This window comes from Heliangelus exortis, chromosome 13 (genome assembly GCF_036169615.1).
Source record: "Heliangelus exortis chromosome 13, bHelExo1.hap1, whole genome shotgun sequence".
NCBI classification, from domain to species: Eukaryota; Metazoa; Chordata; class Aves; order Apodiformes; family Trochilidae; genus Heliangelus; species Heliangelus exortis.
The window spans coordinates 18,474,430-18,501,415 of record NC_092434.1 but is presented as its reverse complement, the minus strand read 5'-3'; the positions used below and the strand labels follow the sequence as shown (position 1 = coordinate 18,501,415).

The following is a 26,986-nucleotide window of genomic DNA, read 5'->3' as shown; positions in this document are numbered from 1 at the left end:
GCAGGGGAATCACACTGGAGAAATAAAAAAAAATCAGCATGGCAGAAGTTGCAATTTCAGTGCCCAAGCTCAGCTTGCTGAGCCAGGGTCCTACTTCTGAGTCCAGACAGTGTAAATGTACTAGATTTGTGTCTGGTCCTCAGCAAACAGAAGGGAGACTCCAGATTCACCTTAAAGAAAAAAAAAAGAAAAAAAAAATTAACAGTGAACATACATTATTTATTTCCTGATCTCCAAGAGTGACTTGACGAGCTCAGTACTGTGTTACTGGCAGTGACAGCTTATATAGAGGTAAAATCTGAAGCTCAGAGAGGCTCATGGCTTTCAGGTCAATCTCAAAAACAGATTCTGGTCCTGGATTTCTTCCATCACTCATTCTGCCAACAACTGTATCTTCGGTAATCAAATCTCCTTATGAATTCTACACATTCTCAGATCCTTCTGTCAGCTGATTTGCAAAGACCAGATTGTCAGCATTGATTTTTAATACATTTTAAAGTTGTATTTTCAAAAGATTTGAGGGATGAGGTAGTGCTACTGTCAGAAAACAAACACAACAAAACCATCTTTCTGAACAGACCCTTGTTAAAGCACTGGGGCCTTCCCAGGATATGGCAGGTAAATGTTAACACTCCCTGGATTTTAACAAAACCTAAAAAGCCAGCACAGGACTTCAAAGCTTCTAGTGATGAATCTCCACACGGGCTCCTCATGATGAAGCTGCTACTGATCCCATCAACTCACAGCTCAAAACTTAACTACTTTCAGTACAAAGCATTTTATGAGTTAGCAAGAATTTTCAGCATTGTAAGCAGACATAAGGATTCCTTTAAACTGAGTGCTTGTGACCACTGTTGGTACAAGACAGAAGGCCCTTTGCCCTTGGCATGCTCCAGACAGACACAATAAAATGTGTCCCTCTGCATCAGCCACAGCAGCCCCCAGGTCACCCCCCTGGATGTGCCAGGATGAAACCTGGAGCACAGGAATTTGGGCTGGCAGGAGCCATGGGAAGGGCCAACTCCTGCTCCAGTGCCACCCAGTAGTCCCAGTCAGTGCTGCAAAGATTTAAATGCTCTGCAAAGCTGCACAAAACCCTGAGCTCCTCCCCATGCCCCCTCTACCTGTGTGGCAGAGGTGTCCCTGCATGGGGTGACAGCATTCTCCCATGCTGGGCTCCAGGCTTGCTTCCAGCAATGCCTTACTGGTTCCATGGCTCAGCTACTCACCCCAGCTGTGCTGCACACCCTCCAGCATTCAGCAACACTGAAATTCTGCAACATTATCACACTCCCCTGTCACCTGTGGGACGTGGTCATGCAGGTGACACAACACTTCCCAAATCTCAGGTTCTCCAAAGGAACAGCACTTGGGATCACTTGGGAGCTGTGCTGGAAACTTGCTGCAAGCAGAAGGGCTCAAAAAACATTCACAGGGGCATGTAGTGATAGGAGAGGGGGGATGGCTTTAAACTGGAAAAGACAGATTTAGGTTGGGCATTGAGAGGAAATTCTTCTCTATGAGGGTGCTGAGCCCCTGGCCCAGGCTGCCCATGGAAGCTGTGGCTGCCCCATCCCTGGCAGTGTCCAAGTCCAGGCTGGATGGGGCTTGGAGCAACCTGGGCTGGTGGGAGGTGTCCCTGCCCATGCAGGGGGGTGGAAGGAGATCATCTTTAAGGTCCCTTCCAACCCAAACCAGTCTGTCACACCCATAAGTGACTCCTCTTCTCAGCTGCTACCTCCACCAGGCATATCAGATGACACAATTCTGGAGCACACAAGGAAGAAACACAGGGATAGCCTGGGTCCCATTGCAGAAGAATCAACAGCTCTGGTACATGGAAGTCACAGTGCTCTGATTTGGTGACATGTTAGGAGAGAGTCTGGAAGCAGGCAGAAAAGAGACCCTCTACCCTTTTGCAGTCCACTTGGTGTCTTTGACTGGCTCTGGTGAAAGACTCTGTGAAATAGGACAAGGGACAGCCAGTTTTCCATGGAAAGGGAAAAAACACTCCAGTGCCACAGGATCCTCTGCTGTTCATGCATCAAACTAAGCCAGACCTGTGCTGTCCCCAGCCCAGGTGTTTTTCTGTACAAAGATGCAGAGCATGGGCTTTGTTCTGAGTCAGTTGTCTTCTGAGCACTAAATATTTCCATTTAATGATCAACAAATCTCTTCATTCTCCTTGGCTGCTAAGCAAGCTTTCCAGAAGCAGATCCTGAACTTCCACAGCCAGATGAGACGAGGTGCACAGAGTGAGAGGACCCCAGAAAGACAACAATCCAGTACCTCAGGGTGAAAATTAGTGTTGGAAGTCAGTGCTGGTTGTGAAGTCCCTGAGCAGATCAGAGCAAGCAGGCAGCCCAGCACCTGCAGCCCCAGCTGGCAAAAGGCAATGGATAAAAACTCCAGGAACATGGCACACAGGACATGATTCTTGTCCCCACAGCCCTTCCAGCTTCCAGTGATTCCTCAGACATTTCTGTCCTGCAGTGGTAATTTCTCTGCACTGCAGCTCAAACATTTTTCTCATCGTGTCTCCAGTCACTTTTGAATCCAAGACATTTTCAGAGAGTGTGGAAAAAACACTCCTTAATTTTTTTCTAAATGTGCCACATGCTTAACTTCACTTGATGCCCTTTAATTCTTGTGGAAGCACAAACAGTGAACAATTGTTCCTTCAGCCCCTTCTCAAGGCTTTTCAAGATATTTTTCCACACTCCTCATCACCACCACCTTCAGCACTGTGGGTCTGTGCATTTGTTCCTTACCTTACACACACCCCACACCTTTGCACACAGGTTTTGTCCCATGCTTTTTTTACTTCTACTACAGACTCTTGGAGAGAAAGACCCAAACATAACACAGTGTTCACGTTAAGGTCTATGACATTCACACAGTGACAGAATTCTTTCTGTCCTTTTTTTTTTTCCCTAACAAAACCCAGCATTATTTTACCAAATACTATTTATTTACCAAACATGAGCTGCAATGATTCATCACAACTCAAAGATGTCATTCCTTCCTGAAGGGTCCCTTTTTTCCAGTCACTTATGAACACCTTCAGCAGCACCAACACTCCCAGCACGTCTCCATGCCCAGCCTACAGCTGCCTCTCCTCCAGCCATGCCAGTCCCTCACACACTCATCCCCTCTTTTGTCCCCCCTTCAAACAACTCAGCAGCAGCACTGGGGCTCTGGATGAGGAATTCCCCCTCAGTCTGCAGCACAAGAACTCCTCAAGGACTTCCAAGACAGCCCAAGAACCACATCCAAGTGCTCACTGGCTCCTCTTCACAAACCCCACACCCTATTTATCTGTGTGCCCAATGCACCCACCCCTCAGCAATGCTTCCCCAGATCTGTCCCAGCCAGACCCAGGTTCACTCAGCCCATTGCTGCCTGGCTCTCCCCTGCAGCCTGGCCATGCAACACATGCAGCATCCTCCCTTCTCTTAGAAGGCAGAGAATCATACAATGGGTTGGGTTGGAAGGGACCTTAAAGATCAAGAATATCCCATGCACGGGGTTGGATCTTCTCCCTCTAGAACCCTCTTCTCCCTCTAGAGGGAGGGTTGGAACCTCTCCCTCTAGACCAGGTGTCACAAAGCCTCATCCAATCTGACCCTAAACACTTCCTGGGAAGGGCATCAACAACTTCTCTAAGCAACTTGAACCAGGCTGGAAGAGAAACTCAGTTCCACAGCCAGATCTCACCTCTTGTCTCCTGCAGTCCTGTTGGGACTTCGGGTAAGTTATCTGGTTCCAGAGAATTTCTCCTCCTCCCTTCACTTAATTCCTCCAGAACTTCTTTGACAGACATTTCACACCCAGACACAGCCCCTGCCCAGTCCCACAGATAACACTGTTCCAGCATGAGACTCCACCTCATTTCTGGACACATGCAAAGAACTCAGCTCTTATCTTCCTGGAGGTCTCTGACACAGCACTGCTCAGCAGGCCCTACAAACTCCCTGGCTGCCCTCCTGCTCCTGACTTTCTTCAAGAAATGTGTTATTACTATTTTCAACAGCTTCTGCTGGTTGCTTTGCAAAGTCTGGATGACATAAATTACCTGCAAATAACTGAACACAAGACTGGCAGCAAAAGAGAATGGTCACACGTATGCAGACATCACTGCAGCTAAGCCTGCTGGGTGACAGTCACTGGTGTTGCTGGTTTGGGAGAGAATATAACAAAAGGTGGAACCCAGTGCTGTTTGTAATAAAGGACAGAATGAACAGCCATAGACTTGAGGGTTCAAAATATAACCATGGAATCTGCCTCCATGAACCATGGTAAATATTTAAATGGTATCTTTTAGAACCCACTTACACTTAAACCACCACCACTTCTTGCAGTTCCAAGTCCCCCAGTTTCATAGAGTTGGTGAAAAACAGAACAAAACTTTGTTTTTAAGCCAGAAGGTGCTTTTTCTCTAATTCTTGTGTTTTGAGAAACTGTGAATAATCCCTTTCTTGCCATGCTCTTGTTGGTGTAAATGACTGACAGACAACTCCAGAGCACCTCCCTCAGTTGCCTCTTCTCAAGATGTGGAGGCTCAGCCAGCTCTGTCTTCAGGCAGCAGATACCCCTGACCTCTGACAGTTCCTGTGAATTGCTCTCATCAAGTTCCACTCAGTCCTTTTTACAATGGGAAATTAATGCAATATTCATCAATTTATGAAGTTTTAGGCTGAGCCCAGCTGACTGACATCCTGCCTTTTCTCCTACTGCAGTTTTACCTCTCCGCTCCCCTTTCCCTACTGCATCACCTCAAAGTGGGTGTTCTTCCATTCCTACAAGTTTTCCTGCAGTCTTTGGCTGAAAACTTCTCCCACAGCTTTTACATTTGAAACACCCAGCAATGTCCAGAGGAAAGACCCCTGAGCAGCAAAGCAGAGGGCAAAACCATTTGAGCAAAACGCGCTGACTGGCGATTTTTGCCCAGAGAAGGCACAAAGGAGAGTTTTAAAAAAGTATTTAAAAGCCTAACAGAATGCAAGAAGCTGAACATCAGGACAGTGACTTACTTCTGGAGCATGGCTTGCCACTCGCCCAGTCTGTCTCCTATGGGGAACCTCTTGATGGTGCTCTGAATCTTCACCCTCCACTCCCTCATGTAGTCCTCAATGTCGAACACAAACGGCTGCTGCCCGAAGTTGGCATCAACTATCTCTCCTGGAGTCTGAAGACCCACTGTGGGGTAAAGGTTTGACTGGGAGGAAAAAAAAAACACCAAAAAACCTGTATTAAACTCAGCTTTGTCTTTCTGCTTCCAGCTGCAGGGTTTGGTCAGACAGAAGAGCTGCTCTTTAAATCGAAACGTGAAACTGGAGCCCCCCTCCATCCCAAGGAACCCCATAACATACTCTGCAGTCACTAAAAGTTATTGTATGACACCAGAAAAATGGGATCAGTCCCCTTGAGTCTGTGACCAATGCCACCACTGCTGTTTATCCACTCTCTGCCTCAGTTTTCTGCGATTTCTGCCAAAGTTCAGCAGCCTGCAAATACCAATAAAGGAAAGGGGCATCATCTCCACCAACAGATCTATGTGTTCTCCAGTGTCTCAAATGAACTCCTGTACTCCTTGGAAGCTGCTGTCAGATACTTCTCTGAATACAAGGGAACAGATGGTATATGGACTCTGAAGTTAGGTCTTGGATGGTCTTGAAACAGCAAGCCAGGAAATTCCACTACTGATAGAGAAATTTCATTTTAAGAAACGGATCCAAAGGACAACCTTGACCTGTCACCAAGGCATGGGGAAAGGGAAAAGGCCACACTGTGAAAATACCTCCAAAATTCAGCTTCCAAAAGGGGTGATCTAACTGAAAACAGGTGGCCCAAAGTCTACCTAAAAGTCCTCTGAATTGAGGCTGTTTTAAGAATAAGCTCGTGGATACAAACTGAATCCCTGAGATCATTTAAATGTGGGGAAAAGAATTTGTCTGGGACACAGTACAGGGGTGCCTCGTGCTGGATCATTTTTTTTAAAGAGCTTTCTTCACTCCTGTGGAGACCTGAGGCTTTGGCAATGTCACTGACCTCCCCTCAGGACACGGTGGAGTTGTGGATTTTACATTTTACTAAAGGGATGAAGATCAAGAAGAGGTGGAACTCAGCAGAATCCTCATCACATCAGCAAAAATGGAGCTGGCAGAGGATGGGAAGCAATTCCTCCTCTCTGCATGGCATGGCTGCAATTACAGCACCTCCTCTGCCCAGCTCCTCCATGGCCACAGCCTCAGGACAAACCTGAGCCACAAACAGGATCCTGCAGAGCTCAGAGGGCATGCAAAGAGAGGCTGAGGAAAGGAGCTTGGAGGAGGCAAAAAGGAAAATAAAATCTAACTGCAAGCCTTTCATGTGATCCAAAAGATGGAGATGGGTGGCTCTCAGTGAAAGGGCAATGGGTACAAGCTGCAGGGAAATTCTGATGGGGCACAAGGAAGAAATTCTTCCTTCTGAGAATGACTGCAGACTGGAGCAGGTTCCCAGAGAGACTGCAACAACTCTGTCCTGAGGTTCCCAGAACTCAACCAGGTAAGATCCTGACTCACCTGCTCTGCCTTTGAAATGATCTAATTTCCATACAGAAAAAAACAAAGGAAAAAATGAATCTGTGACAACAAGCTGGAAACTGAAATTAGAACTCAAGGTGACTGGTGACTGTCACACCTCCTGTCCTGGGCTCACCCCAGGGCACTGCTGGGTTAGAGGTGTCACCATACAGCAGGATGGAGGCTACCAGAGGCCAGCACTGGATTTGGAGTCAGTCTCTCCTCTTTTTCAACCTTAGCTGACAAGAAAATCTCTCTAATGAGGGATCAGACTTTTGCCACAGTCCATGCTTTATGCTTTTTTATTAACTTAACATTTAGTATTATGAACACAAGGACTTCCAGAACCAGGACTCAGACTTCCAAACTACCTGAAAATTAGAAGTTAAAAAAAATCCAACCCAAAATGTATTTTTCAGTCACTTTTGGGTATGACCATCTTCGAGGGGAAGCTGACTAAATTGTCTCATATCATCTCTGAGTTAAAATTCCATTTTTCCCATGTGGGATGTGTTGTCTCTATTTAGTGACTGTCAGGAGCTACCTGTGCCTCCAGCACCCTGCCAGACACAGGGACACCTCACCCCATGAGGATGCTTCTCCTGCCAAGTTCTTCAGGAACACTTTTCCTTCGACTTCTGGACCACCTCTTGATTCTGATGTTGGTGGCCTGGTGCTCACAACCCTTAAATCATCTTGACTTGGTTGGGGTCCCTGTCCCTTTGCACCCCTGCAGTCCCACCCTGGGCCCTTCCCCATTTGGCTTTTTTACATTTCCAGCAAACTGCCAGGCAGGGCAGGCCTGGGATGGGATTGTGTAAATAAGAGAGTCAGGCCTAAACATTGCCTTAAATTGGGGAAAAAGGGGAAAACTCCCCCTGTGAGACATTGACTTCCATTTGCAAGCTGTGACTTTTGCATCAACTTCAACCTCTGGTAAGCCAAATGACTTTTTTTCCCATCCCTGTATATTCATACAAATGACACCACTCTAGAAGGAACTGAAGCAAATCTGCTTCACTGGGTGTGAGAATTATCACAAGAAGATGTGGTTTTCCACTGCAAGGATCCAATCCAACTCCCTAGTACTGGATTTGGCAGTAAGAAGCATTTCAGTTTCTGGGGTGGGAATGTTCTGAAGGGTTAAGTTGATCCCTTGTGTCATCTCACTGAAATGCCAACCCTGTATCACAATGCTGTCAGAAATGAAAAATACCCCCTTCAAGTTACATTAGCTTCAAATTCCCTGCTTCTGGTAGACTCCTACAACCTCTGACAACAGCTGCTGTATTTAGACCAAAAGTCTCTCTTGGGCTGATCATCTTCTGCTTTGGAAATGGGCAGCAACATCAGCTGGTTGGAGTAACAGCCAAGAAGCCATGGACAGAAAAAGCAAAAAGACCCAGAAAAAGCCACGGAACACAGAGGCATCTGCAAGGGGGAAGGGAGAAGGCAATAATTCATGGGAAAGATGTTGGGAAAGGAGGATGGCAATAATGGAAGCTGGTTGTGGGCATTCTTAGGGTGAAGCTGCCAACACAGCAGCTGAGCCACCAGCAGATGGAATGTCCCAAATCCCCACAGGGACAGAGCTCTCCTGTCCCTGCTCACATCTGCAGCTGAGGGCCAGGGAAGTGACCCAGCCATGCTTCCCTCATCCCTTTTTTAAAGAGGAATCATCTCATGGAGGATAATTCTCAAAGGTAGGAGGCTTATAGGGCATCCAGTGTTTTCTTTCCTGGCCCAGAAACACAGCATTATTGATTCAGTTGCTGCTGTGGAGGCCAGAAGGAGATTTCCATGGAAAAGATCTCCAGCATTCCAGCTGGTAAAAGGCACAGAGATACCATCCATCCATCAGAAACTCTGCAGGAAACAAGGCATTCCAGCTGCTGATCCCAAAAAACACCTCAGTGGATCTTCCTCTGGTTTAACTCCAAAACAACATCTCTGCATGGGGCACAGAGCCAAACCAGCACGAGGACCTGCCAGGATGCTCAGGAGCAGGATGAATATCCTTTTGCTTTTCTAAACAGCACTTGGACCAAGTGAATAAATTTCTGTGCAACAACCCCCACAAAGAAGGTCTCTGGTTTAGAATACACTGCACTGTTACCAAGTTAAAGAGCCCAGGAATAAAAGAACCCAAGCTGTACTGACAGCTGGTGTAAAAAGGCAAGTTAAATAACTGGAACATCCTTCAGCACAGACACTGGGCTATGGGGGAGATCTGTAATGCCAGAAATCCCACTGGGAAGGTGAGCAGGGACTGCAAGTCATTTCTCACAACACAAAAATTAGAGGAACAAAATAATTTTTTGGCAGGAGGTGCAAAACAAAGAAAAACAAGCTTTCTTCTACACACCGTGGATGTCAGCCAAGAAAATCAATCACATTGGAGGCCTAAACAAGTTATGGAAATGAAGAAATTCCTCAGGAGAAATTCATTTGGGGCTATTAAGTAAGAAGCCAGGAGTGCAACCTCAGGGACAAGAAGTTCTGTGTATGAAGGGAACAGAGGCAGTGGGTGGACTGGTGGCTGCCTGGTCTGGATCATCCCCTCCAAACACAGGCTCCTTGTTCAGGAACACTTGGGGCTGCAGAAGAGCAACCAGTGTTTTGTTCATGAGCTGCTGTGCAGGTTGTGATTTGTAAGACCTGACCAGAAGTTATTGCCTGGTGTAACCCAGGTGGTGTCACTGCACCCAAAAGTAACTCAAGAGTATGAGGACTGGTGAAGCAGAGGAGGTGAGTGATGAGGAGGCATGTGAGCAGCCCACAAACCCAGCCCCAGGATTACAAAAGTTTCAGAAAAAGAAGCATCCCCATCACTCAGTAGTGTGTTACCATTTTTTTAAACAAGGCATCAAACATTAAAAAAAAAACAAAAAACTACACACCCCACACTCTTCCCCTTCCCTTCTGTTTGCATCCTTAGTTAAAAAACTGAAAATAGGTGTACTTACAGGGAGGTCTGTAAAGGCTATACCTGTAGGGGGAAAAAGAGTAGAATTAAAAAGACAAAGGATTTTTTTTCCTTGCTTGACCACATCCTTAACATCCCCCACAGAGTTACCACAGTGCAATAAATCCCAGCTCAGATCCTGCATTTCCCCACCTGTCATGTTTAGAAGTCCCATCCCTCCCCAGCTCCCTCCTCTCCAAGGTTTTGCATCTGGATAAGGTTCAGGGAAATGCTTAAATGTTGCAGACATTTCCCCCAAAATCTCAATTTTTAAAATGCATCTCCTCTTTTCTTTGCTTCTCCCTTTTTCATGATAAAGGACTTGGTTTTCAAGAAAAACTTTGGCTTTGGAGACAGAGTTTTTGTATAACACTGCTTTGCTTTAGGCTGCCAGAGTTGTTCTTACCAGCTGGAGGGACAGGAATGAACATCCCAGGCTTTGCATCAGGACCAACCTGCAGCCAGGGGCACCTGAGAAAAAGACTGTGCCAGGAATGGCTTCATCCCCAGCTACACTTTGTGCCCCAGCAGCAGGAAGGTCTCAGCACCAGTAGGACCAGTTTGGCACACGTTTCACCTCTCAGCCCTGCAGCAGTCCCTGCTGGGTGGCTGTGGAACAGTTATGCAGGAGCAAGAGCACCTTGTGGTGTTTTTAATGTTAGGAATGTTTGAACCAAGAGCTGCAAAATGTCATCTTACCAGCCTGAAATGGTAATTATCAGCCTGAAGTGGTGATTTAAACCAATTCTACAAGTGAACATAGGAAACAAGTAATTACTGCCCGAAACAGGACAGGTTCAAAACTAAATGCATGGAAAGAAATCCTGAATATTTTACTAAACAAAGAGCCCATAAGGTTTTGTTAGCATCCTGGCAGACACCTACACAGCTTCATTAACATCATGGTAGTCTGGAGCTTGTCTGCTGGGTTCCCTCTCCACAACCCAGCCAGAAATTGTGTATAGGTGCAACGTTAAAAAAAAAAACAAAAAGGCTAGAAAAATGCTGAGTTAGCATTTCTGTCACCTCAGCACTTTGCCCAAATCCCTTTCCTCCCTCAAACCTGTTTTTCACTTTGCACTTGTTCTGCTGGATGAAAGCTGCTTCCCACCCTCACACCAACCTCCCTGGGGCTGCTGCTGGAGTCTCCCCCAGCCCCCTGGCATCCCAGAATTGGTCTGGTAGGAAAAGACCTTTAAGATCAAGTCCAACCATTAACAACCCAACTTTACCTCCTTCAAAGGGGCTTCCCCCACCCACCCTCCCACCCACCCAGCACATGGGGAGCACAGGAGGCTGAGTGCCCACAGGATGGGGATGGGTGGACAACTGGGTGGACTGTCAGGACTGAAGGGTTGTGATCAGCAGCTCCAGGACCAAGTGTGGTCCCTCAGGGACTGATGGAAGGGCCAAGAGTTGACCAGTGAGCTGGAGGATGGGACTGGGCACTCTCAGCAGCTTCACAGATGGCACCAAATGGACAATGCCCTGGAGGCACAGTGCTATTCAGAATTTCTCCAGCATGCTGGAGAAATTACCAAGCCCAAACCTCATGAAGTTCAACAAAAGCATCTGAAAGCACCCTCCCACCAGGCTGTAACATTCCCAGAAAACAGGAGAGCCTGGGGCTGAATGAAGGAAAGCAGAATGCAGAACAGGAGGCAGGGAGTCTGCTGGGCAAGCAGAGGAGCAGGAGCCAGCAGCACATCCTTGCAGTGAAGGTCAAGCACGTCCCAGGCTGGAGCTGGATTAGTGAGCTGGGGTGTATTAGTAAGAGTGAAAGCTGAAGGAAGAGGTTGCCCCTTCCCCTCAACACCTGTGAGTCTAAATTTTGGAGCATGATGTTCATTCTTGAGCTCCCCAATACAGAACATCAGAGCAAAAATGGCCTGAGCCCAACAGAGGCCAACAGGATGAAGAGAGGTGGAGGGAACCTGGGTTCTTTAGGGATTGTTCAGATGCTTCCTGCACACCTCAAATCCTGGGGTCACTGCTGGGTTCCTCATGACAAGGAAGACACTGAAGGACTGGAGTGAGTCCAGAGAAGGGCAACAAAGCTTGGGAAGGGTCTAGAGCATGAGTCTTCTGAGAAGTGGTAAAAAAAAACCTGGGAGTATTCAGTCTGGAGAAGAGAAGGCTGAGAGGAGACCTGCTCAGTCTCTACAACTCCCTGGAAGGAGATTGCATTGAGGTGGGTGCTGGTCTCTTCTCTCAGTAATCAGCAATAGGACAAGGAGCCTCAAGTTGCATCAGGGGAGGTTCAGATTGGATATCAGGAAAAATTTCTTTACTGAGAGAGTGGTCAAGTGGAAGAGGCTGCTCAAGGCAGTGGTGAAGTCACCATCCCTGGAGGTGTTAAACGTGCAGAAGGGGCACTTCTGGACATGGTTTGGTTGGCATGGTGGTGTTGGGTTGATGGTTGAGCTTGACCATCTTGGGTCTTCTCCTTTAATGATGCTATGAAAGTTGGTTTGAGGACAAACCTGTTAAGCTGGGCAAAGCTGGGATGAACATCTGCAGAGCTCTCTGACAAGCAGATTTCCTCATTATTTCTGGTTGAGAAAGGGTATTTTACTTTACAGATTAACTCAGTCTGTCCAAGTGCCTGCAGTAGAACTCAGACTACAGGAAGCTTTCTGTGACAAGTCTTCAGAGGGCTGCACTCTCTTTTTATAGCCCTGCTGCTCCATTTACCTTCACCTTCTGTCAGTCTCTGACACTCCTACGTTAGTACCTCACCAAAGTCATCCACTTAGGGAGAGATTCTTTAATTTGAGGGTGCTGAGCCCCTGGCCCAGGCTGCCCATGGAAGCTGTGGCTGCCCCATCCCTGGCAGTGTCCAAGTCCAGGTTGGATGGGGCTTGGAGCAACCTGGGCTGGTGGGAGGTGTCCCTGCCCATGCAGGGGGTTGGGACTGGGTGAGCTTTAAGGTCCCTTCCAACCCAACCCATTCTATGATCCCAGAGACCTGTAGAGCTCACATTCCCTCATCACCTTCTGTGTCCAAGACTCTCTGCTTAACACCTGGAGCTCCAGCATTCCTCACATTTTTCTCTCTTTGTCTTGTAGCCCACCCTCAGCACACTGCTAGTCACATCTCATCATATTTTTGACTGCCAGGACTCTGCTCAGAACTGGTCAAAAGCATTCCTCAGCAGCCAGAAGACATTCAAGACATTTTCCAGAACAGAGAATTAAGAATATATACCCTGAAAAACATGAAAGTGTTCACGTAACATCTCAAACAAAGCTCAAGACTTAGCTCCAACCAGAACATCCAGCATTTGTGATGGCCAAGAAAAGAGTTGTTACACAGTGCTCCTACTGGATCTAATGAAATGGAGAAGTATGAAGACAATGGAAGATCCTGGTTAAGCAACAGGAGAAATTGCAAGGGAAATGAGGGGTGGGGATAATTAACAGATGAAAAAAAGAGGGTGAATTTGTGAAGAGAGAATATACTCCTTAGGAAAAGCCACAGTAATTCCATTAAAAGTGAGACAAATTCCAGTGCTGGGAGGCAGGGCCCTGCAGCCCTGCTGTCAGGCTATCTGCCAGCACAAAGGGGCTGCTCAGACTCATGAATATTTCTTCTATCTGCAACAGGATTACACAATGACCTAAATTCCTAAGAGGAGAGCTGCAGAGCTTCAGTGGGTTGTGTCAGGGAACATCCAAGGAAAGCACATTCATCCCCTTCCTGCTAAACCTCAGGTTGAGACAACCCAAAAATGAGAGTCTCAGGATGGCACAAGTACCAAGAAGTGTTGGAGACCTTCATGGCAAAGCTTCCACCATGTCAGAAAGCACTCAAATAAATCATGGTTTCTGCCTCAGCTACTGGGGGCTGCTCACCCCTCTCTGCCACCTCCCTGTGCTGGTGAGAAGCAACGGGGACCTGTGCTCCTACAGGGCTCAACATCCATCTCCTGAAGGCTGTGTTTCTTTGTCAGTGTCACAAACAGACACCCGTGGCCCTTGACAGGAGTTTTCCTGGCTGAGGTTTTCATTCTGCTTTTGGCAAAGCCAGGAAAATGTTGCAGCACTTTTGGGGTTATCAGCTCAGCAAGGGGTGCTGCCCTGCAACTCCCTCCTGATCCCAGAACTCTCTTCTAAGCTCCCCATCCTTCCTCTGAGCACAACCACTACACCACTACAGCTGAGACAGGAGCTGCTACACCACTGAGCCACTTGGCAACACTCAGGAGAGCCTCTTACCTCGAATTTTCTCTATTTTTCATGTCTTGTACCATACATCTGAAGAGCTCAAGAGAAGGATGCCCAGGAGACAGCAATGTTGATCATCTACAGCTCTTCCCTCAGCATGGTGTAATTTAATTCCCTTCCTTTCCTGTTTCTTCCCACTGGCTTTGCTTACTGGTAGGCTGCTCATTCCATGTCACAGTAGACAACACAAGCTCTCCACCCAAAAAAAAAAAAAAATTTGAAGGAAAAGGAGCACTAAAAATTAAGAGAGGAAGAGCAGGTAACTTCATTTCTGTAAAGCTCTCCAAATGTCCCAAACAAAACAGATCTCTGAGTAAGATGCAAAGCAAAGATTCAGGAGGATGGGGATGCAAAATGCAACCCTGGAGCTCCTGAGCAGTGCTCCTGGTTTGGTTCATCTGCCCAGACATCCAGGCACAACATGGCCCTAGGAACAGAACAGAGGATGGAGAAAGGGACAACCTTTCAACCAATACCCTTTCTTCTCTGCTGACTCCTGGTCACTAAAAAGAAGTTAAATTTCAAATTAACAAACTGGTATTCATTAAGGAGAAGACCTGGCTTCTTCCTGACCACTCCACTTTCATTAGGATGAAAAGTAACAGCACTGCCAGGCTAAACATGGTGAAGCTAGAAAACTACTCACTCAAAGGAAAGCAGCAGAGGGGCAGAGTACAAAACAAGACACTTCTTGTGTGTAAATGCACCAAAAGCAAGGACAGCAGCTAAAATGAGAGATCTGGTGAAATCTTTTTAGCTATTTCATCACCTTAGTAGCACTGTATGGTGAACTTGTCTCATTCCTAAGCAACAGCAACTGCTCCACACCACCACTGCCACAGCTCTGTCCTTCCTCCCAGTACAGGACTGACAAGGGCAATGTCCACAGATTATGAGTTTAAATTTAGAATAATCCAGCTACTAGAAATCTGGGAAGTTAACTAATACTTAGGGACTACAAATGACTCCCAGTATCTCTGCTGGTGACTGATCTTGCTAGTCAGAAAGCCACAAGTCTTCCTGAGGAGTCCCCTGGCATCACACATGGTCTGGTTGATAAGTAGTTATAATTTTAAAAAAGAAGCCAGATCAGACACTCAGCTCTGAGCAGCTCCCCTGATTTGAGTATCTACTGATAAAACTAGAATGTTAAAAAGAAGCCTCAAAGGATGCTCACAGGATATTTTTTTTCATTCAGTGCTGAAGACCTCTTGATGTGTCTGCAAAGCACCAGACCAGTTGCCAAATGCCCAGTCACAAACTCAAACTGGAATTCTCCCCAGAAGGCACAGGCCTCATTTCTGGCAATCCCCCCCTCACAAACCAACCAATGCTGGGTATAAAATTAGAGGAAAACTGAAAAGAGTTTTCCAAAAGAAGTGCTGTGTGCAGCAGCACCAAGGCCTTTCAGCATCTGCTTCAGAGAGGGAAAAGTCTGCATCTCAGCTCTGCATCTCTGCTGGACCTGGAGCACAGGATGCTGCTGAACAGAACCAGCACAGACTGGTTTGGAGCCACCTCTGGAGGTCACTGGGTCCGACCCCTCACCCAGAGCTGGGTGCCCAGGTACAGATGGAGACCCCACAAACCTCTCTGGGCCATCCCCAGGGTGACAAAGTGTTTCCTGATGCTCAGAGGAAACACTTTAATTAAAGGTGTAATTTAATTCCCTTCCTTTCCTGTTTCTTCCCACTGGCTTTGCTTACTGACAGGCTGCTCATTCCATGTCACAGTAGACAACACAAGCTTTCCACCCAAAAAATAAATAAATTTTTCTTGCATTCCAGGTGCTGCCAACCCTGTGTTTCAGGCTGTGCCCATCACCTGTGGTGCTGGTCCTGGCTGTGGTAATGATGGATGCCAAGTCACTGCCCACTGAGCAGAGCCTGAGCCTGGCCCAGTCCCCTCTGCAGCCTCCCTGCTGGTATTTAAATACAGAGCAGAAATGTTCCAGTCCCTTCACCATCCTAAAGGCCCTTCACTGGGCTCTCTCCAGTCAATCCATCTCTTTCTTGTCTGAGACAGCCCAGTCTTGTTTCCCAGGAGCTCACAAGCCATTGGGTACTCTCCAGACACTGCACTTCAGTCCCACTCCTTCCCTCAGCCCAACCCTAACTCAGAATTACTTCTGTTCTGATAAATGTTCTGAGTGGGGCATTTTTTTCTACCAGCTGCTTCATCTTGATTTCAGCAAAGCAGAACTGGCAGAGCAAGGAGAAGCAAAGGAAAGGAGTGCCTGGCCCTCCCAAACCAAAGGAGTTCCAGCACAAAAGGTGAGAAGATGCATGTGTTACAGGACCAAAAAATAGTGACAAGAATTTATCTGGAGTGGAGAATGCATCAGCCAAGGGAAAGACATTTGAGGTGAAAATGGCCATGACTTTCTATTTTAGACAAACCAGATATGCTGGATGTCTGGAAAATCTCTGTGATAGACTCCATTGGACAAATTTTTTGAAGCCTTTTCAGGGAACTACATAAATAAAAATACCTTTGCAATGAACCAAATTATAGCACAGAGCTTAAGACTGTCCTTAAGTGAGACTTCTTACACTGAGTGAGTGTCCAGCCTTTGGAATACCTGGACCAAGGCTCCCAGATGGAGAAGTCACTTCAGAAAGTGAAAAGGAACTGGAACAGTGTCAGTGCAGTTGGCTGGTGAATAAACTGACTAAACTTCCTCATTCCTTATTTCCCTGTTGTCCACCCAGCCCCAGGATCTCACCTCCCAGAGAGGGAAGGAGCAGGGGTCAGGGATGAAACACTTAACAAACTGAGCAGCAGAGAAACCACTTCCCATGCTGGAAGTATTTAAGCCTTGGAGCCAATTTTATCTCCTGCCTGCTGCTTACTGCTCTTTTTCTCTCCTTTTTCTTAAATCTGACCCAAAAATGTAGAACAAGAGTTACAAGACCTGTGAAGTATCAAACAGCAGTGAGGGCAGGGCAGGAGCATCCCTCTGCTGAGAACATTTTCCTCCACTTACCCAAGCTGTGGCCATTCTTGGTGTAAAAGCAGGTGTTGTTGATCAGGTTGACACAGCAGCCAATGACATCTCCAGTGGTGAAGGTGGGGCCATAGGGCTGCCCTGTCCCCGAGGAACAGAAGGAGTGCCCATCATCACCATGGTACCCATAGGAATGCTTATCCCATCCTGCAAGACAAAAGAGCAGCTCAGCAGAACAACAGGGCAAGGACAGCTCTCAGGACACCATTTTCTGGCAGGAAATTTCAAAATTTTGATTCCTGATTCATCTGAGGATGAATTTTCTCCTGCCAGTAACTGAAGGGAAATGACTGGTCATCAATCAGCAACACAGCATTTGAGTTTCAGCCTCACTTGTCACTTATAAGAAATAATAAAAAAAACAGGTTGCCAAAAATAATTTTAACAAGGATTTTTTTGTTAAAAAAGCCCCACGACACTAAAGCCCTGGTTTTGTTTTATCTTGCATGCAGTGCAACAAACTCCTCCTTATAAAACATTGGTGTTTCCCACTAACACAATCTTCCAGCTCAAGCATTTAATAAAATACTCCTCAGGCAGGGGCAGGATTGTCCCTCAGCTCTGCTCATGGGTGGAACTTGCAGCACCTGGGTTTCCATTCTAACAGAGGAGTTTCTGTGTTCCCCTTGGGCAACAACATTTCCCAGGCTGTGGACAGCTTAAAACCCAACCCTGGGATGTCAGAGGCCAATTCTAACATTAACATCTTCATTTCTCCTGCCAGTAGCACTGTGCCAGGGTGGAAGCTGGGCCTGGGACTGCTCCCTGCTCTTTTCCATCTCTTGCAGTGATCCCATCATTTTCAGTTCCTGAATTTCTCCTCTTCCACTACAATTCTATTGTAAATTCCTTTGGGAACTCCTTACATAGAATCATGGAATTTTCAGAGTTGGAAAGGACCTCACCCAGTTCCACCCCCCTGCCATGGGCAGGGACCCCTCCCACCAGCCCAGGTTGCTCAGAGCCCCATCCAGCCTGGCCTTAAAAACTTCCAGGGATGGATGGGGCTTCCAGCACCTCTCTGGGCAACCTGTGCCAGGGTCTCAGCACCCTCATGGGGAAGAACTTCTTCCTAACTCCCAATCTGAATCTCCCCTCCTCTGCTTTGAATCCATCCCCCCATGTCCTGTCACCACTGGCACCCCAAAAAGTCCCTCCCCAGCTTTCCTGTGGCCCCTTCAGACACTTGAAGGCCACAGTGAGGTCTCCTTGGAGCCTTCTCCTCTCCAGACTGAACAAGCCCAACTCTCTCAGTCTGGGGTCACAGCAGAGGTGCTGCAGCCCTCTGAGCATCCCCAGGGCCCTTCTCTGGACACACTCAGCACCTCCAGGTCCCTCCTGTGAAAGTGGCCCCAGAACTGGGTGCAGGACTCCAGGTGGGGTCTGAGCAGAGGGGGAGAATCCCCTCCCTGGCCCTGCTGCCCACACTTCTGATGCAGCCCAGGACCCCCTTGGCTTTCTGGGCTGCCAAGTGCACCCTGATGGCTCATGTTGGACTTCTCATCCCCCAGCACCCCCAAGTCCCCCCGAGGCAGTCACTTCCCAGTCTATACCAGTGCTTGGGATTGCCCTGACCCAGGTGCAGGGCTTTGCACTTGGATTTGTTGAACTCCATGAGGTTGCCATGGGGCCACCTCTCCAGCCTGTCCAGGTCCCTCTGGATCCATCCCTTCCCTCCAGCCTCTCAGCTGCACCACACAGCTTGGTGCCATCAGCAAACCTGCTGAGGGTGCACTCAGTGCCTGGTAACTGCTCAAAGAGGAGATGAACCCATCCTTTAACAGGGCTTCTTTCAGGATTCTCCACTCCCTCTCACAGAGGACAGGCCAGTTCTCCAGTTGTTGTGGCCACAGAGTGAATGCCACCAGAATGTACTAACCCAGGCTGCCAACTTCAGCTGCCACTTGCTTGTCCTTCTCTTCCCTGGGAGCCCAGCAGGTAGGAAGTCATGAGGAGCATCCTCGAACCAGAGAGTTTACAGAAAGCATGGCACTCTGCCAGGGGAGGGTGAGGTTGGATATTAGGAAAAAATTCTTTCCAGAGAGGGTGATGAGGCATTGGAATGGGCTGCCCAGGGAAGGGGTGGATTCTCCATCCCTGGAGATATTTCAAAAGAGCCTGGATGTGGCACTCAGTGCCATGGGCTGGGAACCACGGGGGGAGTGGATCAAGGGTTGGACTTGATGAGCTCTGAGGTCCCTTCCAACCCAAATGATTCTGTGATGCTGTATTGCACCACACCACGTGAAGAGGAGAGCCAGGGGATGGAGCAAGACTGAAACACACCACAGTCCATTGGGTTTGGACCTCAGGGCAAAGGTGTGAAGGACTTCTAGCAAATCCCAGCCTAGAAATGGAGATTTGCTCTGTTACACACCCACAGGAAGAGCTGGAGATGTCCCAGGAGTCAGCTCCAGCTCCAAACAAGCTGCTGACAGCAGCACCAGCCCTGTTTAACATCTTCATGAAAGGCAGGGACAAGAGCAGCAAACCCAAACCCAAGCCAAATCCAGCTGCCAAAAACAAAGGAGAGAACAACAGGGGCTCTAGAGTCTGCTGTCAGACTTCCACTGCTCAGACTCCATCCAGTAAAAATACCATTGGACTACAAAGATTTTAACACTATGGCTGCTGCTCAGTTTCTCTGCTATCCAAGCACCATCCCTTTTAGTGTCCCTGCTGCTGGCCTGTGAAAGGCCCTCACCTATCTCAGCCTCCCCAGGCAGGGCCATGTTACAGAATGTCCCTAATGAAGCTGCTCCACAACTTCAGATTATAACTCATCAATTTATCTCCTCAGATGCTGAATAACCCAACCCAAACACAAACCTGTAGCTCCTCTGCATAGGAAACATGGCTGGGACTACAAAGCATTTTTAAGCTGCCATCAGTCACAGCAAAGCAGTGATGCTGAGACATCAGGCACCAGGCAGGGCCACCAGGAGACCTGGAGCAGTGTGCCCAGCCACAGGACAGCCCGACAGCATCCTTGTCCCAGTGCAGGACAACACAGCTTCTGCAGGATAAGAAAGTCTCATTCCCTACTTATCTGACTGAGAAAACCTCCTCCTGCTCCACTGGGGCTTCACAGTATCAGGACAGGCTGTGCCACCCATCAAAGGATGAACTCCCACGAGAAGTGACTGGATAGAAGCTCTGCAGACAGTGTCAGATTTGTTGTGTATTGCAGCAGAGACTGGAAAAAGCTTGGTTTGAATACTATTCCCCACAGGCAACCACTGGTATCACCAGTGAAAGGAAATCTCACTCACCCATCACTTTGCTAATGATATACAGTGATTTTTTCACCCCAAATGTTGTGCAGTGCTGGATCTGGACCTGGCACAGCACTAAGTGCTTTGGATCTGCCTTATCAAGTCACCATGGTCATCTTAAAAAAACAAGCCAGATTTCTTTCAGGGAACTTACTGTACTCAGTCTAAACATAAGCTGAGTGGCATTAATTATATGCCTAACCTTGAGTTATTCATTAATCAAATAATGTACCAGTATCCCTAAAATTCTGCCCGGAATACACCCAAGGGCAATGGGGTACAGGTCATTCCAGCAGTGCCCAACCCCAGCCAAGTCTTCTGCAGTTGCCTAATAATCTGGATTAAAAATAACAATCAGCACTTGTAATCCTTCTAGGTCAAAGTTCTCTGGGTCTATTCATTTCAAGTGTATCCGTGCTGAAGTGTCTGGCATTGCCTTGAGTTACCAGGAGAGAGGGCAGGAACTCACCACTTAGAGTTTTCAAATCCATCCTCCCACTTCTCCCCAAATACAAAAACACTTCCTGAAAACTTGGGCCTTTCCTGCACCATTACCAATTTACTATCGCCACCTAGTACTGGGTCCCTGATACTACAACCTGTGCTGGGCCTCCTGCACCTCCCAGCAGCTTCTCCCTCCCCAGAACTCAGGAGCTTTCCCAAGGAGTCACCAGGCTGCCCACACAGCTGCAACTCCTCTGGACATTTTAACTTTTTCCCACTTGTACTCAGGCACTTGCAGAAGCCTCTGCTGTGAGCCAGGAGGCAGAGAGAGGAGATGCCAGCTGAGTGTGGCCATGGGGTCACCCCAGAGGATGCTCAAGAGGAGCCTCAGCAGGGAACATGCCTGGATCCTTCCCAGTCCCTGCAGCACAGACACATCCCGTGCCAGATGGAGACCTGGCTGACTTTGTGCTCCTCAAAGGATGTTCTTGGCACTGAACTGTCCCATCCTCCTTTAAGCACATGAAAACAGTCACACCATCCACTGTATCCTGCAATGAGGAGATCCACACTGCAAGCTGCCTGGAAACCTGCCTCCTCCTCCTCCTGGGATTTGCTCCTTTGGAGTTCTTGCCCTGGAGAAGGTGGCAAACTGCCTCTTCAGCCTCTCCACAACACACATCATCCTTCAGACCTCTACAAAATCCCCCAGAGTCATTTCCAGACTGATGGCTCCTGTCTTATTAGCTATTCCCTGCATTTCTGAGCAGCAGCACCTGAACTGCTCCTGGATTTATAGCCCTGCTTTTAGTCATGAAGGTGCAGCCTGGAGAAGAGCAGGCAGCCATACACCTTGTCTGCACTGGTCCCCTCTGCCAGTTAATCCCAGCACTTTCCCCTTTATTATCCTTTTTTACCCCTGAACTGAAGCTATTGTAATCACACCAAGCCACATCATCACTCCTGTGACAATGCTCTCTCTGCACAGCTCCTCAGCTCCCACCTCCCCCCGGTGCCCTCAGCATCAGCTGCTCCCAGGGCTCCTCTCCAGCACCTTCCACCTCCCCACACAGTGGATCCCAGGCCTTGGGGCAGCTGCTTCTAAGCAAGCCCTGGGATTCCCCTGCACAAACAGTTTCTGACTGGTAACTTGTTCCAACAAAGCTTGTGGGGGCTTAAATAACATCCCTCTTCAGTCCTGGGGTGATCTAGATATCCAGACTGATACTGACATCCAGAGCAGAGGACACTTCACACCTCTGAGCAACTGACCAAGTCTCAAACACAAATGGAGATTCCATTTAAAAAAACCCAAAAATCTGGACAACACGATTGAAGAATGGGCTTTTTTCTTCTGAGAAGCAAATCATGGGCCCCAAAGGTCCACACACTGAAATCAAGCCAGCTGCTGTGACTGCAGGGTTCTCAGCACAGCTCTCCCATGCTGTCCTTCTCCTTCCTCATCCTCTCTCCAAAAGCACAAAACCATTTTAAAGAGGGGAGGCCAGAAGAGAACAGAAAGGTTTTGGCCCCCCAGCTCATGGCAGTGGTCAAAGCAGAACCCAGATGTTCTGCCTCCTAAGGTGCCTCTTTTCACTGGGGCTTATTTTGAAGATCACTGCATTTTGGGAATGCAAATGTCCTGGCAGAGCCACCCTGCAGCAGCCAGTGAACAAAAAGAGGTGAAAAGGCCATCCCTGGAACTGAGCACTTCAACCTCCAAGCCCAAACTGTGTGGACAGAACTGATTAGCAGCCAGACAGATGCAGAAAGGCTCAGACTGTGCAATCAGAGAATGGGAAGAAAGAAAAACAGAAACCATGGGCTTCAGAGGACATTTTCGCCTGTTCAGCACCAAAATGAAGTTCTGTTTGGCCTGCTAACAACAAAAAGCAGACGGTCTGCCAAGAAGATAGTGTCCCTTGATCCCAACGTGCAGTGAACAAAACCAAAAGCAGAGGAAGCTCCAGTGGTGCTCAGGAAACAGGAGAGAACATGGTGGGCCTGGGTCTGTATCTGGGCCCAGGCACCAAAAGGGAAGTGGTACTGTTGGGCTGGAACATCATTTACCTCTTAGCACCTTGGAAATAACATGGCATTTGGGCTTCCCATCTGAAGAGAGCCCCAGGATTTCTGGTAGGCACTGGGGAAGGTGGTTCCCATGGCTCTGTGCCACAGCCTGGAACACCAGGATTGCCAGGAAGCTGAAGAGGAGCCAGCAGTGTGCCCAGGTGGCCAAGAAGGCCAATGGCATCCTGGGCTGGCTCAGGAAGAGCGTGGCCAGCAGGTCCAGGGAAGGGATTCTGCCCCTGTGCTCAGCCCTGGGGAGGCCACAGCTTGAGTCCTGTGTCCAGTTCTGGGCCCCTCAGCTCAGGAAGGAGCTTGAGGTGCTGGAGCAGGTCCAGAGAAGAGCAAGGAGGCTGGTGAAGGGATCCAGCACAAGTCCTGTGAGGAAGGGCTGAGGGAGCTGGGGGTGTTGAGGCTGGAGAAGAGGAGGCTCAGGGGAGACCTCATCACTCTCTACAACTCCCTGAAAGGAGGTTGGAGCCAGGGGGGCGTTGGGCTGATATCAGTGGGACAAGAGGGCATGGACTAAAGAATTTTTTCCTAATATCCAACCTAAACCTCCCCTGGCAGAGCTGAAGCTCTGCCAGGGGAGGTTTAGGTTGGATATTAGGAAAAAATTCTTTGCAGAGAGGGTGATCAGCCATTGGAATGGGCTGCCCAGGGAAGGGGTGGATTCTCCATCCCTGGAGATATTTCAAAAGAGCCTGGATGTGGCACTCAGTGCCATGGGCTGGGAACCACGGGGGGAGTGGAGCAAGGGTTGGACTTGATGAGCTCTGAGCTCCCTTCCAACCCAGCCCATTCCATGATTCTATGACCTGAAGATGGAGCGTGAGGCCGTGCAGTGCAGGAGGCCCTGACACAAATCACTACCAGCAATATTCTCATCCTGTCTCCTGCTGCACAGAGCAGAAAAGAAGGGTGACATCCCCCACACACCAAGGTTCAACCCCCCCAGATGTGCAGAAAGCAGCATTCCTGTGGATCCATCCTGAGCTCCCCCAGCTGGCACAGGACTGATGCAAGGCTCACTCCTCATGGACAAGATGGTTGTGACACTAAGGCACAGCCTGACACCTCAGATTCTTCCTGCTCTACCAGGCTTAAAGACATCAGGCAGTTGGACTTTTCCATTGGGATGTGGACCACATCCTGGCCATGCACATTCCAGGGGAAAAACGTGTTCAGAGCAGCTCAGGCCATGCCTGGGAGGAAAGGCAGAGCTGGGGCAGAGGGTGCTGCACAGGGCAGAGCCCTGCTCACCACATCCAGCCACAGGGAACCTGACCTCTGAACACCCAGATGTAAATGACACCAGTGCATCGGGTATTTGGCCATGTGAAGATAAGATGGAAATTCCCTAGAAAGACTCCTGGCTTTGTCTCTGTTGTATCACAAACACCATGGGAGTTTGGAGCTGCCTTCTTCAGGACAGACCCCAGTGGCTGCCCCACACTCTTTGCAGTGTCTGCATCTTTCCCCAGATTTTCACTGCACCTGCTTTATCTCTTTGTATTTTGAAACACTTTTTGTTTCCCTCCCCTCTTGGTTCTCATTCAGTATTTTGCCTCTTCCCAGCCCTCTGGCCAGCAGCCCCAGCTTCCCATGCCAGGGCAAGCAGTGTACACACACCAGCCACAGAGGGACAAGAACTTGTGTCAACACACTGAAATAAACCAAACAAAATCATTTTAATATGACTTATTGTAATCCAAAGTTCAGCAGAAACAGATGGACAAACTTGGCTTGCAGGTGCTATGGGAATGGGAATGGGATGTGGGAGCCTCCTCCAGCACTGCTCTGGGGCAGCAGCAGAGGATGTTGTCAGTGGAGGGAAAAAGGACATGGAACAAATCCTGAACAGATGGATATGGTGCAGGGAGTAGGTGCAGGTGCTTCTACAGCATCCTGGGCAGAGCAGTCCCAGGCAGGGACTGGTGTCTGAGGGGACAGGAAAATGAGGAAGGGGAAGAAGCAGTGATCTCAGCAGAAGCAGAAGCACCTTCTGTTGTACCACCCCACAGAGGACCCAGCTCTGCCAGCACTTGCACCTTTGCTGTACATCAGTCCAGGTGTACATCAGCCCAGGTGTACATCTGTCCAGGTGTACACCAGCCCAGGTGTACATCAGTCCAGGTGTACATCAGTCCAGGTGTACATCAGCCCAGGTGTACATCAGCCCAGGTGTACATCAGTCCAGGTGTACATCAGCCCAGGTGTACATCTGTCCAGGTGTACATCAGTCCAGGTGTACCTATGCCTTTGCAAGCCTTCCCCTAGCACAGGGGGTCCTTACAAAGCTGACTGCCTTTTGCCCCAAGCACCACCGGGGGTGCAGCAGCTTCTCAGCTGCAGTTCAGTTTTCAGTTTTACACATTTGTGAGAAACTGGGTGGAGCTGCATAAACCTCAGGTGCCTGGGTGAGAACCAGGAGGAAGTTTTGTTCTTCACCCAGCCTCGCTTCACAGGCAGTGACACCTGTTCAAGTTGCAACACATCTACTTTCTGCTTCTATAACCCACCTGCAAAAACAGCTGCTGAGGCCACAGCAACCTCTGCTACAGCTTTGGGGAAGTGGGAATAGGGCAGGAATGGTTTTGTCATGGAGTAAATGTGTAGGTATGGTCACAGCAGCAGGAACAGGAGCACTGTGCCCACCATCCCACAGCACCCTCCTGACACAACTTCAGAAAGTGGCAACAACAGCAAAAAATTGTCCCCACACCAGGAAAAGAAGTCCTAACCACCCAGCCTCCTATCCAGGCACTTTTCCTTCTCTTTCCCCTGCAGAAAGGCAAAATTAACTCTGAGTGCTGCAGCAGCCCCAGCACTGCAGGACCAATGTGGAGAGGGAAAATAATCCCAGCTCCTCTCAGGAAGGACAAACCCCTCAAAGCAGGGACAGGACAAGCTCAGCTCCCCCAGCCCTTGCAGCATCCCACAGCACACACAAGGGGATGGTGCAGTGCTCCACATCCCAGGAAGGAAGAGCTGCCCAGGGCCTCACCCCAGCTCCCACCACGTCCCAACAATTCATCCCAGCCCACTTGGGCCCTGCAGGAGCAGCACCAGGTGATGCTAATCCAGGAGTGAAGGACTCTTGGCTGAAGGTTTGGCCCAGATGCTGCTCTGTGTTGTTGAGTAAAGTATTTGCACTTGTAACTGTGCAAGAGACAAAGCTCAGCCAAATCCTTGGGGCTGAAGGACATAAATGTGGCAAGCATCCAAAGGGAAAAAAAACAAACAAAACCCAGTCACAGCATCTCTCATATTAACAGAGAGCAGGAACAAAAGGACACAGTGACCCAAAGATAAAAAAGTCTAAGCCAGACAGCTTAAAGATCTGCAAGAGTTTGAGAGATCCAGCAGAAGGTGGGTGCTACAAAGCATTGCCTGCTCCACCGTGAAGGCTGTGACCAGAAAGTAGATTTCTGTAAAATTCCCTTTTTTAACAATATTGAGCTGACAGGGCAATTTTTAGACCAAATCAGTGAGTCCTACCATTTGTCAGCTACTGCACGTTAACTGGGCTTCAAAACAACATAACAGCCCAGTCTGCACATAATTACATGAAATGACATTACCTGTTGACTCATGAAGAGAAAAGACAAAACCAGAAAGCTCTGGATGGCTGCAGCATGGACTACACCTTGTGAACAGGAATGGGCTGTTCCACCTGCTCCAGAGATGTGTTCACGAGTCCATTTCACTGTTATTTAGCATGCAGCTCACCACAGGACACAGTAATAAAGCCAGAAATTGTTCCTTGAATGAATGAAGACAGGAAATCCTCCTAACTTACAGCTTGATGGGTCTTCTGCTAGAGTCAGAACATGATCTGGGCTTCCCTACAGCAGAGAGGCCAAGAGAAGCTGCAAACCATGTAGAGCCACACAAGGAGCACAAGAAAAGTGCTCAGAAACCCCCAGGCCCCATCAGCCCTGGACTGTTGTGTCTGTTCTGGTCCTTGACACCACACTGGGGCAGGGGCAAGTGCAGGAGTGCAAAACAATGTGGGGCAGGGATAAAAAAAAAAAAAAAAAAGAGAGAAAAAAATGGTAAGTTTTGACTTATCTATGAACTGGCAGGGACAAAGAATAAATTGGCTGCAAAAGCTCATCAGGTACACAGGCTCAGCTCTCACCATACTGAATAATTCACACTTTAATTTATAGGGCAGCTTTTCAACTTTTCGCTGATGGGGAAAAACACCTTTATAAAATATTAAGACACCTTCAGAAACATCTTGCAGGATACCAGGGAAAAGCCAGTTCACATCAGGGAGGCAGAGCAGGGAACTGACTCAGCCAACGTCAGCATCCAGCTGCCATTAAACCCAACTCCTGAAATAGCAGTCAGGGAGGTCAGATAATTATGAACTCAAACCATTTCTAAACCCACAGGAGGTGATGGAGAGAGAAGCCCTGCAGAAGCA

The 26,986-nt window shown here is 48.4% G+C and overlaps 1 protein-coding gene across 4 annotated transcripts in view; it reads right to left on the bottom strand.

The window, feature by feature from the left end:
• The window catches only part of RANBP10 (RAN binding protein 10), a 73,794-nt gene that overhangs the window by 12,901 nt on the left and 33,907 nt on the right, over positions 1–26,986 (bottom strand). For all 4 annotated transcript variants that reach the window (XR_011728548.1, XR_011728547.1, XM_071757261.1 and 1 more), the window contains exons 4-6: positions 16,745–16,912; positions 9,533–9,555; positions 5,034–5,218 (exon numbers count right to left, since the gene is read on the bottom strand). Coding sequence is in view for 2 of the 4 variants with exons in the window: in XM_071757261.1 (XP_071613362.1) it covers positions 5,034–5,218; positions 9,533–9,555; positions 16,745–16,912 (376 nt within the window). In the remaining 2 variants the exon portion in view is untranslated. The remainder of the gene's footprint in view (positions 1–5,033; positions 5,219–9,532; positions 9,556–16,744; positions 16,913–26,986) is intronic.